Source organism: Anser anser, assembly GCF_964211835.1.
Source record: "Anser anser genome assembly, chromosome: 2".
In the NCBI taxonomy this organism is placed as follows: domain Eukaryota; kingdom Metazoa; phylum Chordata; class Aves; order Anseriformes; family Anatidae; genus Anser; species Anser anser.
This window is the reverse complement of record NC_139721.1, coordinates 68877167-68893788: the sequence shown is the minus strand read 5'-3', so window position 1 is coordinate 68893788 and position 16622 is coordinate 68877167. Positions and strand designations below refer to the sequence as shown.

General features: G+C 39.3%; 1 protein-coding gene across 10 annotated transcripts in view; it reads right to left on the bottom strand.

The window, feature by feature from the left end:
• MOCOS (molybdenum cofactor sulfurase) overlaps window positions 1-16622 on the bottom strand; it is a 229696-nt gene that overhangs the window by 20685 nt on the left and 192389 nt on the right. For all 10 annotated transcript variants that reach the window (XR_014580155.1, XM_083825294.1, XM_083825286.1 and 7 more), the window contains 3 exons: window positions 16042-16488; window positions 8508-8670; window positions 2128-2209 (listed from right to left, as the gene is read on the bottom strand). Coding sequence is in view for 9 of the 10 variants with exons in the window: in XM_083825294.1 (XP_083681420.1) it covers window positions 2128-2209; window positions 8508-8670; window positions 16042-16488 (692 nt within the window). In the remaining variant the exon portion in view is untranslated. The remainder of the gene's footprint in view (window positions 1-2127; window positions 2210-8507; window positions 8671-16041; window positions 16489-16622) is intronic.

The window sequence follows — 16622 nt, the reverse complement described above, 5'->3', positions numbered from 1 at the left end:
CAAGGACCATTGTCTCTTCAAGGTCTTTTTCAAAGTTCTTCTCCTGTAGCTCAATGCTATTCATTTTCTGTTTGTGTTTATTTCTGTCAAGTATTCCTTTACATCTGTCAATATTACATTTCATTTGGCACATGCCAGACAAGTTATAAAGGAGGTCATAGTCCTCTCAGATTTTACTTGCTGTCCACCTTGAGTTCCCCACTCATCTCACTGTTAATGCCATTTAGCTTTGGTGCCTAACAGCTGGTCCCTCTAGCTAGGTAATTTACAGAACAAGATTAAAGGACAGCTGAAGTCTGAATATTGATCTCAAGGGATGTAATACATACCTTCACCCACAACAGGATCAGTTCACCTTGTTTTTAACTATTCCTTTGTCTTCTTCTACCGCTGATGTCATTCCCTTGACCCCTTTGATATTGTGGCCTGTCAAAGAGCAGGCTGTGTCCCTGCCTGTTTCAGCGGAGCACTAACCCGGAGCATTTAGGGCTTTCTACAACATCAACAACATTAATGCTAGCTTCTACTTTCATCTGCCCAGTGTTAGAAGTTATACTAAAAAGCCTTGTCCCACCAACGTGAGCAGCACCTGCTGATGGACGGCCCCTGCTGAGATGAATACTACCACTGATGAATTACCTCACAAGGGAAACGGGGCCTCGCTAAACTTTTGTGGCTGCTGTCAAGTTAAACTCCCCCTTGTGCCTGCCTGCAGATTTTATGTCATGTACTACCTCAGCATAAATTCAGAGTAACCACTTACACCAACAGAACTGGTGAAATTAGAGGCAGAATTAATACGCGGAGAATACCCTGAGTAGCACTTTCTTTTGAATAAAAGCCTATAAGGTTTTGGGCCCAATGCTCACCTCAGACACTTTGCAGAAGAGACTCTGGACCACAAATCACCTCCTGTCTGTGCTACTGCAAAGCACTGTTTTGTTCCTATTTCTCATTTCTTGGCCCCAAATTTGGCAACAAATTATATACACGCGGAGAGAAAGAGAACCTAGGCTATTTCAGAGCAGGGCCTGTAATAGATGGGCTAACCATGGGGAGGCTGAGTCAACACTAAAGGAAGTGGGACAGATGGTTGAAACAAATGACTCTTGGGTGAATTCCACTACCTGAGGAAAATACACTTCTGAGGAAAAGATCCCCTTTATCATCTGAATAGCTAGTAGAAAAGAAGGAGAAGATCATTTCCTCCATGGCTCCATGGGGAAAATGGCCAGGATTTCTGCTGGTTTGTTCATATTACCCTCAGAGGACCAAATGTAAAGCATTACAAAGAATTGGTTAAACGAATAAATAAATCTGTCTCTTTTAGTTGGACTTACCAAGGGACCTGGTGAAAAGAAATGTAGTAGATAATGCAAATGTACTTTAGGAAGGCACTTGATACACTGCCACTCAGAAAAATTAATGAGACAGGGAAGTACTTAGAAAATATGATGGATAAACACTTAAGTTCACTGATAGGAAATTAATTTATTCATAATGTTATATTTCACTGAAGTGCTATGTCTTTTGATCTAGAGTTAATGTTATTTCACATAGTCACCTGCAATCTTCCCAAGCTTGTTAAAGGGACACTGATCAACATGGGTGGTCAAAACAAATTAAAAAGGGTTGCAAATATAGAAAGCCGTTTATAACTTCAGTGGGTTCTAGCAAATTTGAATCAGTGCAGTGTGAAACAGGCAAAGCTGACAGCATCATTACTATCAAATGAATGAACTGAATTTCTAGAGTCTTGATGAAGCCTCTGGTTGGCATTTGGAAGTAACTGGGAATACCTTTCCCTTTTCGCATCCTTGGAGCAAGTAAAACAAAGATCTCTCTTATTCTAGTTAGTGTCAAGTCATCACAGTCTCTTGTAATGTCCCCTCCCACCCCTCTTTTTTATTTTTATCATTATTTGTTGTTTTTTACCAGACACGCTGCACATGCCAAATTACCTACCTAAATCTTTCTTCTCCTGGCCCCCTGAATCATTGAACATTTATTGCTTTCCACCTTCCCTCTCTTCTTTTTAAAGTAGTTTGCCCCTGAGTGTCTATCTGATCATGTCCTGAGTGACACTGCGGCGATTTTGAGCTCGGATTCCCCTCTGCTCTCACTCACCTGTGTGAACAGACTTTACTCTCGCAGATCACGGCCTCTTTTCCAGTATTTTCTTCTAGTGATACAGATATTGTGTCCATGCCTACATGGTCAGACAGGAAACAAAATTAAAAATCAACATTTATGCAGAATCACAGAATTTTGACTAAAATGCCTATATCTTGCACTTGTTCATAATCACAGCAGCCACCCAAACATTGTGTGACAAAAATCCTCTTCCTTTTTGCTAGAATTATATTCTCTGCCTGCAGGTGGCTCCAAAGGACAATGCAAAGAGGAAAGGCTGCAGATGACCTTGGTAACCAAGCCACACTGAGGAATATACAATTTCAGCTTTGAGTAAATTAATTCTCCGTGTATCTCAGGCAATGGAACTGGCACAGAACTACTGCCTCAATCATGATTTCTGTTAAAAGGATGAGTTTATTGCTGTTGTGCTCCTTCTAGCAAACTGGGAGATGAGATAATTACTGTTGTGTTTTTCTTTTGGAGTGGTGGGATGGACTGAACATAAAGACGGGGGCATGGAAGAGACAAAATTAACACAGACTGTTCAAGAAAAGAAATATGTGTCATAAAATTATAATAATTTAAGTAAAAATAAAATGTATAGAAACCACAAATGAAGGAACTATTTTGTTTTCATGTATCTATCTCTAAGTTTAAACCCGATGCTGAATCCCTGACAACGATCTATGTTATCAGTTTCTTCCATGATTTTCATATCTTGAACAGAATGAGCCAAAGGAATGGAAAGGCTGTTGTGGTTTATTAGAAGGGAAAAGAAAAGCTGGACAGTATTGCTTTCTGTTAATTGAAAGCAATAATCTTAAATTATGAACAAAGTGTGGCTGTATGGCTGCAATGAATCCAACTCTTTCATTATACTGCAACATAAACCAACAAAGAGTCTGATCTCCTCTACTCCAGTTTTATAACAGCACATCTTGATTTCACTCACTACTTCCTGCTTCTTGCTTGTCCTACAAACAAGAACTAAGCTCTACTAGCTCTGCGGTATGGTGAAATCAAATAATTTTTTTCTTCTTGGAAAAGGAATGAAATGTAATGCAGATTTGTGATAGCCCGCCACCAGCTCTGGTCCATGCAAGTTTTCACTACAGAAAGGCTTCCATTCTTTATTTAGCCGGTGATGTTAGTATGCTTCAGAAGCAAAAACAGAGGAAGAAAAGCTGGGTTTATTTAGCAAAAATAAAACATATAAGTAATAAATGCATTGAAGTTGCTTGCAACAACCTGAAAAAGAAAACAATTTTGTCATCTTAAAGACCAGAACAAATGCTCTTATACTTTGAAACATTTAAACATTAGCATCATTCCTTCTGGAAGAGAAAATTTTGAAAGTTTTTGTACTGTGTGTGCCCTTAGCTGTCACTATTTTTAAAAAATAATTTCTAAATAAGGCATAATCACAAAATTTCTTAAAATAGAGTCTTGGGGCTTTAAAAAGCCCCTCTTTTACACACCAGCAAGTGTATCACATTTTTATTGAACAATATACATTTTACAGTGATGTTTAGGTCAGTTAAACATTGTTAATTACAATTTTATTCTATCTTAAGGCAAAAAAATATAGCAGAATGTTGCCAGTTACTAAAATGTAAGAGCTGGCATTCTCCATGGTCATTTGCTTGATAATAAAATTCACAGATGTGCTCGCAGTATTAATATATATATAAAATTATTCTTGTCTTTATAGCTCCTATTTTCAGTCAATGAGAAAAATTAGAGGTCTGTCATTTCAATAGACTGAAATATAAACTATTCATGTACATTCTTTCATCAGTGTATGCACATAATTCCCATTATTTTTATTGGCAGTAACACATGACCATTTGAAGGCAGAATAAACTCCATAAAGCGTAATTAGTTGCTCAGTTTTGCAAGCATCTTTCTATTCCAATATTTTAAAGGGCCTTCACAACACTTAAAATTTCTCACTCTGCAGTGGCAAACTAAATCACAACTTGCCAGAATAACGCTGAGCGTTAGCTAAAATGTAAAGAGAGAAATTAGTCTTGTACAGAAATATATTCTCATGCACATTCCATTTGGCTTACTTTTGTGTGGGTCAGGAAGTAGCACAGCGCTATCTGTGTCCCCACATATTTGATGGAGCAGGACAACAAGATTTTCCTTGATTCTCATTCAAGCAATACGTCTTTTAGAAATAAAGACTCTTTCTCTAAGCTGCTGGGAGTTTAACTATTAACTACTTCAGTGGAGGCAAGCTGACAAGATAAAAGTTATTTTTCTGCATGGGAGCTTTATTTAAAATGATACCAGTTTTCTTGAAGTGGGTCCTGTGATAGCCAGGGTTTGGTGTATTCTTTACATCAAAAAGAATAGGAAATGCCTGCTAACAACTACATAGCCTAAGAAAATAATTGTAAAAATCCAGAAATGCAGTTTCTCAAAATTAAAAACTCCTTCCCTCTACCAAAGTAAGGCACAGCCAACGGCAAAACAAACACAGGCCCTTCCTCTTCCTCTGCTGTCACTTATCCCCTTCGTCAGGAGCCAGGTGAATGCCTGGAGCTTCCCAGCTGCCATGCAGGCCAAATAATTTTGCAGGCATGCCAGACCTTACCTAAACCTTTGAGAAGTTTTGGCCTTGTCTAGAGCCCCAGTGTGACTGTCCTTGCTACCCAACAGCAGGACCATGCCGCTAGGTTTGTCAGACGGTGAGTCCATCCATCCAAGGCTGGTTGTTAGACAGGCTGCAGAGATACCCTACACACAGGGGCTAAAGAAAGCACCTGACATAGTGTCTCAGCACGGGCAGGATTCAGCAAAAAGGTATTAAAGCAGTTACTGTCGCACTAAATCATACCCACAAATTAATTTTGTTGGACAGAGAGGACAGGGAATATTAAACCACATTGAAATAAAATAGCTATAAACAAGTTTTTCCACTAATGAAAATTTCTAGAGGGAGAGGAACACACTTGCCTGGAGGGGGAGAGAGGACAGATTCATTGTGTTTTAGAAGCAGAACAGAGGAATTCTTTGCCATAATCTAATAGTATTAACAGCAAGATGTTCTTCAGAAGAGTACATATTTCAGCTAGGGCAAGTTGGCTTTGGGCACTTACCCGAGGAACCTAATCCAGGAGCACAGTTGCCTTAGGCTCTCTCTGTTGGAGAGACATCTCCAGATAGCAAAGCACGCTTTAGATGTAGATCATTGCCACAGTCTGCTCTCACAATGACAAAAGCACAGATGATAGCAGAGAAACTGGTAGAGAAAGCAGAGTAGTTGAAGTCTCCAAGCAGAAAGAAGGCAGGTAACTTGGCTGTAGCTGTCACCTGGTCAGCTGGAAGCAGATGCATTTTCACATTCAGCAGAGCAAGAGGTGCAGTGAAGGTGCAGCTCAAAGTATCTGCCTCCTCTTTTTTTTTTTTTTTTTTTCCACCACCTCCCTCAGCCACTCCTCACCACAAGTGTCCCCATCACCATGCCCTCACCCTGGTCCCCCACCTCAGGCTGGGAAAAGTCAAAACGTGGTTCTGTTTGGTCAGAGAAACAGGACTGAAAGAAAGGAGATGGCAGAGAAATGAGAATTAGAGATCCAAGTGTTTTCCACCTACCAACACCTTCATAACCTTTTGCCTCATTAATGCAATGAAGTATGTAATGAAGATAAGGACAATAACATCTACCCACGGTTACAACCACAGTGGAGTCACATAAGTGGAAAAAAAATAAGAGAAACCCTGCACAGGGACTGTGCAGGCCGGGGGAGGAGAGGAGGAACTGAAGGAATCAAAACTCCTCTTGAAAAGATGCATACTGCTACAGCTGGGGAAAGGCAGCTCGGGGTGGTAGCAATCCCCTGGGAGAAAGAAAGTCGCAAAGCAATAAAGCTGGAAGAGACCCGGAGGTGCCTGTAGTCAGCAGGCTAAGTGCTACAAATCTGAGGTACTGTTAGCCAGGGAAGGCTCTCTGAGTGGCAGAACAGCCATCCTGGCTCATCAGGGGGCTCCTGCTCCTCACCCTGACCACTGCTGCTCCAGCTACGCACACGGCATTCGGCCTCTCGTGCTCCACCAGCAACACACTACCGACAGGCTGGGGAGACTTGTGAACAGCCAGCAGTGATTAACATGAGACTTTCAAGTAAGGAGTCAACTAATTAAATTAAATGTCACAGCATCACAGACTGGCTGAGGTTGGCAGGGACCTGTGGAGGTCATCTGGTCCACCCCCTGCTCAAGCAGGGACACCCAGAGCAGGGTGCCCAGGAGCATCTGCGATGCAGTGCCTAGCATGAAATGACTTGAGTGGGCAATATAGCAATGACCCACGTATCTGAAGGGATAAAAGAAAATAATAAAAATTTAATATATACAAACAAGTCATGAGTTTAGACTGCAGGTGAGTGGAAAGAGAACAGAATAAATATTGCAACAACTTTCTACAGATATATCTGCTCAGTATTACCCTGCCTTTTCATGTGTGCCCATCACTGTGCTACCTTATGAGCAGTAACCTCTGGAATAGTCTCTCCAAGCAAATGAAAGCTATTCCCTCACTGCTAAGCTTAAAAATAAATAAATAAATAAATACTACAGGTTGCAAGTACACTACAAGAGTGAAAAATAGCAGAACTACTCTAAAAAGAGGGCCCAGACCACCTTATGCGCTAGGCTTACAGTTATCTGGAGTCATTATACACAGAATAAAACATACCAATAGATCATAGAATCATAGAATCAAGAATCATTAAGGTTGGAAGAGACCTTCAAGATCATCTGGTCCAACCATCACCCTACTACCAATGTCACCCACTAACCCAGGTCCAACCTGTGTTTGTCTAGAGATAATGCATTTGTCTACAGAATGTGATGCTAGTAAGAAAAAAAAAAAAACGAAACCCAAAAAACATAATCAAGAGTGGAATGAAAAAATCTAAAGGTCCAGCAGAGCTGAACTTCTGAAAACGTGAAGGATAAATAAAGAAGGTTTGGACAAGACTCCACATTGTGTCTACAAGCAGGAGGCACCGGCAGAAAGGAAGTGAGATGGAGAGGAAGTGAATTTCTAGAAATTATTATTTCTGAAACACTTTGTAATTTACAAGTTGTCAGAGAAGGCTGCATATGCAACCGTACTACAAAAATGTGCAACATGCTCCATATCAAATTGAAATGAATTGACAATACCTTTACAAAAAATAATATAGAGGGAAGAGCAGAAAATAGCAGACTTTGGGATAGTGACCCAGACTGGAATTCCTAGGAATATACAAGATTGTGCTTGGGATTTGAAACATGCAAAAAGTATTCAAAAGACTAGTGGAAATACCCAAATGTACATTTGGCCAACCTGACAGACAAAATAAATCAACTGGTCAGACTTGATATGATGATGAGTATTCAGACAGTTGAAGGGGACAACAACTGTACTGTATAAACAGAAAAGCAGCTGCAGTTACAGAAGCACCCATATGGAGTTCTAATTAGGGGTGAAAAATCTGAATATAACTTCCCTTGTTTTGCTCTAGCTGTGGAAAATGTGAGCACATGTATTATTGACGGTTAAGACATAACAGGGTGAGTAAATGTTAGACCGCAGGGAAGTGATAAATGCCATTCAGCCACATGCAAACTTGGCATTAGTAATGACTTTTGTGGAATACAAACCTATTGCACCGTTTAGTGCTAACAGCACTGTTAGGAAAATAAATAATTCCTACCCCCAAGTAGCAAAGGGCTTTCCATAATGCTTTCCATACGGTTTTCTCTTTTTTTTTTTCTCCCCTCAGCAGAGACTAAAAAGTGTTTTGATGAATCCAAAGCCCAAATATCATGCTTTTTTTCTGCCTGCTAGTGCAAGTATTTAACTGAGCTAAATAAATACAGTTTGGTCCTTATCTTAATTCATATTAATTCCCACTGAAGACTCTACCCCTCTAGTCACACAGCTGCTGGAAGGAGAAGAGTTATAAAATGGGAAGGTCTTTGGCCAGGGTGTTTGATGTTAGACTCCTGTTCCTTCACCTTCACAGAAGTAACAGTCCCTTCAGGCTGACGGACTCCCTTTTATGATGTGGAGGGACAGATTAGTCAGTAAATTTCCACACTTATCAATTCACGGTTCCTTCCTGGAGTATCCACTTTATGACTGCACATATGGAGTCACTATCTACTTTCTGCCTGTCCCAACAATACGCTAGGAAACTACCCAGGGCTATTACAGCCTCAGCTTTTTTTTTTCCTACATTTGGTAGCAGAATTTATCCCTTAAGTCAGTATGCATATACAGCATTCAGTTCTTTGGTCCCTGCATATAGGTGGTCTCTGGGTGTGAGTTTGACACCAGTAACAAAGGGGAAAAAAGAATATTGTTTACCTACCTTCTGCCTGAATGACCATAATCTTTTGCTTGAGATCAATTGAGGGATTTACAAGACACAACCTTGGCTCCTGCTTCTGAGTCAAGCAAACTCCATTCTGATTTACAACCATCCAGTTACGGTCATACAGCAAGCCCTGGTTTCCTACTGGCCATTCTGTAACCTGGAAAAGCAGCAGGAGGGGATGCAAAGGTTTAGAAAATGCTGGCTGCATAATACGTTCATGCTGAGAAGAAAAGAGAGGGAAAACGAACCATTAATGAAATTCCTTGAAATCAGGAAAGCTTGTGGAAGCCACTGTCAGCCGTTATAACAGAAACCTTAATTGCAAGTCAAAGATAAAGATCTCACTGGAAGCAACTGACAGAACAGAATGGAGTTACTATAATTTGTTGCATATTATCATACACTTTGATTTAACAGAGCCATGAGAATACAGCAAACAATCACTGAAACACTCTGAAAGCTGTTTTCAGTTTTATACTCAGCCATTTTTAGGACCACTCCCCTCAACAATTTTCTTTTAATTCACAAAACATGAGGATTGCATGTGAGTTTTATGAATTAGGGCAAAACCAAAGAAAAAGAAAGCAAGGAAAATGTGAAATTCAGAATTCAGAATAAACTTCCACATTTTTCATAAAGCTAAACCCTCTTTATCAATGAATCTATCTGAGAAAACATCCACTGCTGAGGTTTCTGGTTTAGCAAGTACATAACAGTTTTTCCAAATCCCCTTGCAACAAAACACGTGGTCGTCTTTGCTAGCTGTCCTTCCATTGCTTTTATAATGCTCTTTACTTCCAATAGCCTATACAGGCATATTGTCCTTGCCTTCATGGACGTTTTTCTGGTGAAAAGAACAGATGTTACTGATGCTACACAGATGGTAATTTTGAAATCAAAAAAGGGAACAATTTTAGTAATGCCTTTGGGTAATATTAATAACTGCTTTCTCCTTCAGAACATTAAAATATTAATACCATTATTTTAACATAAAGCTGGGCATTTAAACATACTGTTTCAACTCTCATATGCTTTCTAGTCATAGCTGAATATGGAGAAAAGTTCACCACAGGTGAACTTTGTTGAATTCTTCTAGAGAAGCTTAGCACAGCTCACATGAATTAACTGGCCAAAAGCTTTAGCAAAAGGTGTTGAGAGAAAGGTATGTCAGGCACACCTGATACTCTGAAGAAAGCATGCCTTCAAGCACTGATTGGATTAATTAAAAATCACAATTTTGTTTAGCTCTGTCCAAAACCCCACAGAACCCACAAAATCCCGTTCTTACAATTTTTTCCGGGCTTCGGAAGAGGCCTCAGCAACAGATTGACACCTAGGGCCCAACTAGAGGAAGCTGAGGGCAGGCACTCTGAACGTCCAGAAAGCGGAAACTGAAAGCATTACAGCTGAACTAGTCCCTCTAAATATTTTGGCCACTATCAACTATGTGAGCTATCAACTATATGACATACAGAAAATAATGGAAAAAATAGAGTAGATATGTATTTTATCTACCTACTTGATTTATAATACCTTTTGGCAATTTTTGAAGTGAGCATGGAAAAAAAATGCCAGTCAAAACTGGAATCCTTATGTCTGATACTGTCATCTAAAAATGTGTTGTCCAAGCACCTCAAACCATTGGTACCTAAAGGATGTGAACCTCTGCCCTGTCTTTTAGGAGCATACTCATAGGTCAAAGACTGCAATATCAGCTGAAGTGCAGACTTTTGTCCTTGCTAGAAATTATCCTTCAGAGATGCCAGTGTTGTTTGGTTATCCTGTATAATTAGATTTCAAAATGCATTTTGAACAGCTGGTGATCATCTAAGAGCTGCAAGAATTTCCTGCTAACAAATCTCCTTTCCAAAACAGAAGATCACTAATCAGTAATATGTCCTCCCATGGATCCAACAGATCATTACAGGATTTGCAAGACACAACGAACAGAATAAACAAAAAGAGCAGAAAAATACAGAAAGAGCCCAAACACAGTGATTCCTAGCTCCCAATTACAACGTTCAATTGTTTTGCTTCCACTTTAGGACAGCAATTTTATTCAGGAGACAGTTTAGGTGTATGCTTACCCTTCACTGAAGACAAGGGTTTTTATGAACAAAATAAAACTTTCTGTTTAATCAGATATTTGGATAATTCTTACAAGCTCATAGGCACTATGGGGAAAGCTTAGCTAACGAGGTAACAGATATTTGGAAATAATCAGCACCTTCCATTTAAAATACCTCTGATAGGTCCAAAATACTGGCTAGTAACTCCAAGCTCCACTCTGAGATTCAGCACACAACTATAGATGTTGAGTCCATTTTTCCCCTTCCTCTGGGTGTCTACTGTTGTAAAAAGAATAATACCTAAATGTGCCCAGCAGTAAGTTCCTTTCCTCTCATGGATATCCCTAGTACACAGTCTAGCGCCCCACTTTCTCCCCACATTTCAACTTACTGTACTGCATGTTTGCTCCAATAAATAAAGTTGCAACAACCAAATAACTGTGTGCCCTGCCTTGGACAGAGAGTCACAGTTGATCATGAAATAATCAGAGCTGTTTTGCTGCTAATACAGATACTGGAGATAAGTGCAGAAGAAAATAAAAATTTCTATTCTCATTAGCATTTAAGCTCGCGACCTCTGAGGACCCTCTCTCACCAGTGTTTGAAAGAGGCTGAGGAGATTGTTCAAGGATTGCAAGTAACTTAGAGCAGTTCAGTCTGCCTGCTCTGCTTTCATCTGAGACATGAGAAGAGTGATTTGATTCGGCTCCCTTGGATTACGTCTGAGATGTCTGCCCCAGGCCAGCAGATATGACACAGGCTGCAAAGAAGATCCGCATCCTGGTGGACCAGCAGCAGGAGGAAAGGCAGGGCACTCAAACAGCACTAAACATCTACATTCAGGCAATAGTGAAGCAAAGCAGCCAGTAAAGCTTACTGCAAAGTAAAATAAAGCAGGGTAGCTTCCATCACAGTGAGCAATAATACTGTATTACACTGATTCCTTAAAGCTGTCTGACCATCTCCTACTACAGAGACAAGTTAGAAGGGGGAGGACAGACAGAAAGCAGGGACACCATGATTTTACTGACAGATGCTTGCGTACACCTTCTTTCCCAGCAGGACGGGTAGGCTAATCATCCAACGTAAGGTCTTCTCTACCTGTCATCAGCAAGGACCGCTGCATAGAGCACAACCAGTACATGCTGTTCTACCTTCTTTAGCAATTTTTCGTCTTGTAATGTAAAAACATCCATTGCAAAACCATGGTTTTGTTTTTTGGGGGGGGGATTTTTCTTTGAAATACTTTGGGCTGCATTTTTCCATAGTTCCCTGTAATGTCATCATGAAGGCTAATACAATTTTCGAACACATTAAAGCAATCACTGAACCGCTTTTAAATTATGCAAGTTTAAAAATGTTAGTGGTCTTACACATAATTTAACTACTGATCACTAAGAATTTGCATTGTATTTTGAATTAAAAGCTAATTTGTCTTCTGTGTTGAGCTGCAATTTTTATCCTCTGAAATCTACTGCAAGAGTAATAAAGTTATTAATGTTTAAAGTCCTAACCTCTTTCACTGGGCACAGTGCACTAAGTAATTATGCAAAATTCATTGACATAAGAGATGTTCATGTTTAAAAATGCATGTTTAAAACATGTTTTTATGCTGGAAAAGAAGAAAAATGTGGTCAGGGACACAGGCTGCTCCTCTTTTCTGCTTCTCCCCGTTTAATAAAATAATTGTAGGGAAATTAAAGCACATTTAAGATATTCAGCTAGAATATTCTACCCTCTGCTTCCTGAGCCATATGTAGAAAATCTATGTAACATCACTGAACAGACAGTTCCGTGGCCATGACCACTTGGTGAAACATACATGCTGTAGGAGCTAACCAACCTGCAGTAAGCTGAAGACCTTAATGCTTCATCCTCCCAGCTGCCAAAGCACACTCGTCACTCTCATTTTCTCGGGAAGTCAAGTACCTCCTGCACTAAAACACTTACAATAGACTAGAGAAATCAGAGTTTAGGTAAAGAGGAGATTATGTGACTCTAAAATGAAGATCAAACAGCTGTGAGCTTGTACTCATGTCCTCATCAAGTCTGTCCTCCTGCCACTAATCAAGTCATCTGCCCTGCAGCCACCAAGTCAATGGGTAGACTTCACTGGCAGATGGACGAGGTCCTGCACACACGGTTAGGTGAAATCTTCCACTCCACATTTTATTTTAGGCAAATGCAAGTGATCATGTACTTCCCGATAAAGCTCATTTGCTACACACGCGGAAGGTCTGACTTACCATATGAGCCGGAGGCCTGCACTTGAACTTACAAATCTATGAGATTCTGATCTCAAGAATCCAAGTACAAGATGAGTGAATTTATTGCAGCCTAATACCTAAACCACTTTCAAATTTTCACATCAACTAGCTTACAGCTACCTTCTAACTGATAAAAATGGAGATAAAAGTTTAATAGGGAAAATATTTTTCTTAGCTTTCCAACAGCTACAAAGCATTTAAACGTATTTTATATTAAAACCATGAAACTGAATTTTAATTCTTGGTTTCTAACTGAACACCATGGGAACCACAAGTGACATGATTATTACTTCAGAAGTTTATGAGTTTACCAAAGTAAGGGGGTAATAGAATATTAAGTGTGAAGTCTGTATGACAAGGACGCCTAAGAGAGTGACAAAGTAATATTCTTCTGTTGGAATCAGTCTTTTCATGATAAAGCCTAGAGATGCCGGGATAATCAACTACATAGTGCTGTGGATGGTGACGCACTCTGCAGTTAGTGGATTTGTGTTCTGGTAGTAGTAACTTTCTGTTCTACTCTTAGATGCTGAGAAGAGACCAACACACTTCTTGACTGAGAATGAGACTAACTGCCTTTGAGTTTTAGTGCTCATTACAAATGGTGGGCTGTGAGTTGCCATATTTACCTCTTTTATGGGCAAACAATGAGAATGACAGATCTTTCACAGGCTGGTTCTAGACATATGACAGGTCTAGAAGTGCCACTCAAACATCTGGGAACAGAAGTTGAAGAATGCCTGATGGACAGGAAGAAGATCACATAACCAAACACATTTGCATCGAGGATTTACTTCAATATTGAAAATCGTATAATGTTCCAATATTCTTTTGACTGCACTTCCTGGCCTGCTCTCTTTATGCATTGAAAGCCCATTTTTCACCATATCTATTAGGTCAACTTTCATTGTTCTTTCACATGCAGTCATGTATCTTCTATGGACTAAGTGAAAACGCACAAAACATGTTCTTTACTGAATGTTATTTATAGTGAAGTTACAGTCCCTTCCAATATCATACGCTAAAACTAATATATATTTCATTGTCTATTACTCTTTGGTTGTACAGGCTCTGACAGTGCTTAGCTATTGGGTTCTGACATGGTTGATGCTTTGTTATCAGAAAGTATCAAACCAGAATACAGTAGACTCCAAAAATGTTTCTAGGCATGCAAAACTAAATCTCACAATATAGTTGCAATTTTAATGTCCGTATTTTAGTTATTGAAATCATCCACTGTTAACTGTTGCCTTTTCAATCCAATTTACCTTTGATTCACAGAATCATATAATCATAGAATTATGGCTGGAAAAGACCTCTAAGATCATCTAGTCCAACCTTTAACCTAGTATTAAAGTCCAAGACTAAACCATGCTACTAACTTCTATATCTACATGTTTCTTGAAGACCTCCAGGGATGGTGACTCAACCACTTCCCTGGGAGGCCTGTTCCAATGCTGCAAAGCCCTTTCAGTAAAGAAATTTCTCGTAATATCCAACCTTAACCTCCCGTTTATCCAACCCATTCTTTTGTTTTATCCAACCTATTCCTCCTGTAGTAAATGGAAAGAGACAGAAATATCCAGCAACAATTCATTTTCCTACTGCAGATGCCTATTTTATGATAAGATGAATTAGCAGGTATCCATCTCTCACTTCTTAAAGAATAATATCTACCTTCAGAGCGATAAGGTCAGGTAAGATGAACTCTGCTTTAACCATGGGTCCATTAACTGGGACAAGAAGTATGCATGAAGAATGGGGATTTCCCTCTCCATATAAAACTCCAGTTCTGTCTGCCAGTGACTGCCAGGTTTATATGCATTTATCAACTAGGGTCGTTTACCCACAGAGCTTGAAGAGAGGAAAACTAGCTTAGTTTGTGGGAAAACATAAGCTGTCTTTCATGCTGAAGTATGTCTTACCTGCTCCTGGGTACAATCACTTCAAAGCCTTCCTAGCACTGAATGTTGTGGTATGTATCTCGTAACATTGGCCTGCATAGAATTTAACCCCAAAGGGACCTGAATACTGCTAGAGTATATTTCAGCAGCTTCTGTAGAGAGCTTCTGTGATAAAACTATAATAACTGGAACACTTAAACAGAGGTTAAAACATTCTCACAAGAAAAGTGGGATTACTTTGATTTTCTAAACAGTTTGATTTAGTGGGAGGTTAATAAGGGATGAAAAGTTATTTGTTCAGGTCTCATGTAATGCTCGAGATTGTGCCTCTGAATTAAAAACATTATAAGCAAAACCAAGTTTAAAAATGTAGATGTTTTGTTGACCATGCAATAATACTCTTTGCTTCAACTCCCCAGATACTTTTTGCATTAAGAAAAATAAATAAATAAATCACAACCAAATCAGTTGAGAAACAATATTTTAAATGCAGGTGATTTGTCACTGGATTTGACCCCAATTTTCATTCAGATGTGAGAGAGTGACCTAGACCAGCAAGTTTTCATAGGGAAAGTTATACTGTTATTGACATTCATTAAATCACTTCCCAGTATGGTACTAAGCAGAGTCACATTCTAGGTCATGTGTGGACCATACACCTATTTCATCATGCATTATTAAAAAAAAAAAAGTCACAGCTAAGGTGACGATATTATTAGCTTGGCAAAAAAGCAATTAAAATCTTCAAAGAGTGAACTTTCAAACAGTGCAGCAACACTTAAATGTCATATTTCTGTTGCAAATGTATTTTTAATGATAACATTTCTTTGTAATGTAAATCAGCCTCCTCTCAATTATAACATGTTAATCAAGTTATTTCTCAATTGCTGCCTACCCATCAATGCCTTCAAGTCCATCACATGTCATTCTGTGAAAGCATACTAATTACTTGATTATATTTTAGTCAAGTTTTGCAAATCCAACTGTTTTATTTTTTTATTTTTTTTTCAAGACTGCATATTATGTGCAGATTTGTCTGTTGGGGGGGGAGGGGAGAGCTGAAGACACATCTCATTCCTGTAACTTCAGTCTAACTGAAAAACTTTCAAAGTGCCTTACCATGTAAGACTTGATCCTAGGAATTGGAGTAAAGGAAAAAATGGTTATCCATATACTATTTCCTAATATCTCATATACATGTTATTCCTGGTTGACATCTTCAACAGGGATAAGCAAAAAAACCAAACAAGGTTGGGATGAATATTTAAGAATATATTAAAACATATACCTCAAATGCAGAGCAGGATTTGATTGGGTAGAGGTAAATGTTGGTGACAGTAATGGGGTTCCCATCTCTTCTATACGTTGGCACCGCAGTCTCAGAAATAGTTGCCCTTATGCTTTCTGACTCAGACTCCGATGGCTGCCAGTCAACAGTCTTCATTGTCACAGATGAATTATTTCCAAGTTCTCTGTCTGAGATGTGTGTTCTTGAAGGCAATTCATCTTCATTCTTAAAGTAAGTGCGATCATCTGGGACAGGCTCTGTCGTCAGCTTTGTAACAGAGGACTGGAAGGGAATCTCAGTGTCTGACTTGGACAACCTGGTGGCTACGATGAATTTCAAAAAAGTCTGTGCATCTTCAAAAGAAGACATGTAGCCAAAGGATATTCTCACAGAACCAGTGGGACGTCCATCAATTAGGTCTATATCATCTCCACAGACATGGCCAGCCTAGTTTGAAATAGGAAGAAAAACAGAGCTCTTATGACAGACCTTCTTACTTTCCATAGTTATTCAAGAGTCTGTTAATTCTAACCGAAAAACTGTTTTCAGAAATACACATTTAACCCATGAATATGAAGAAA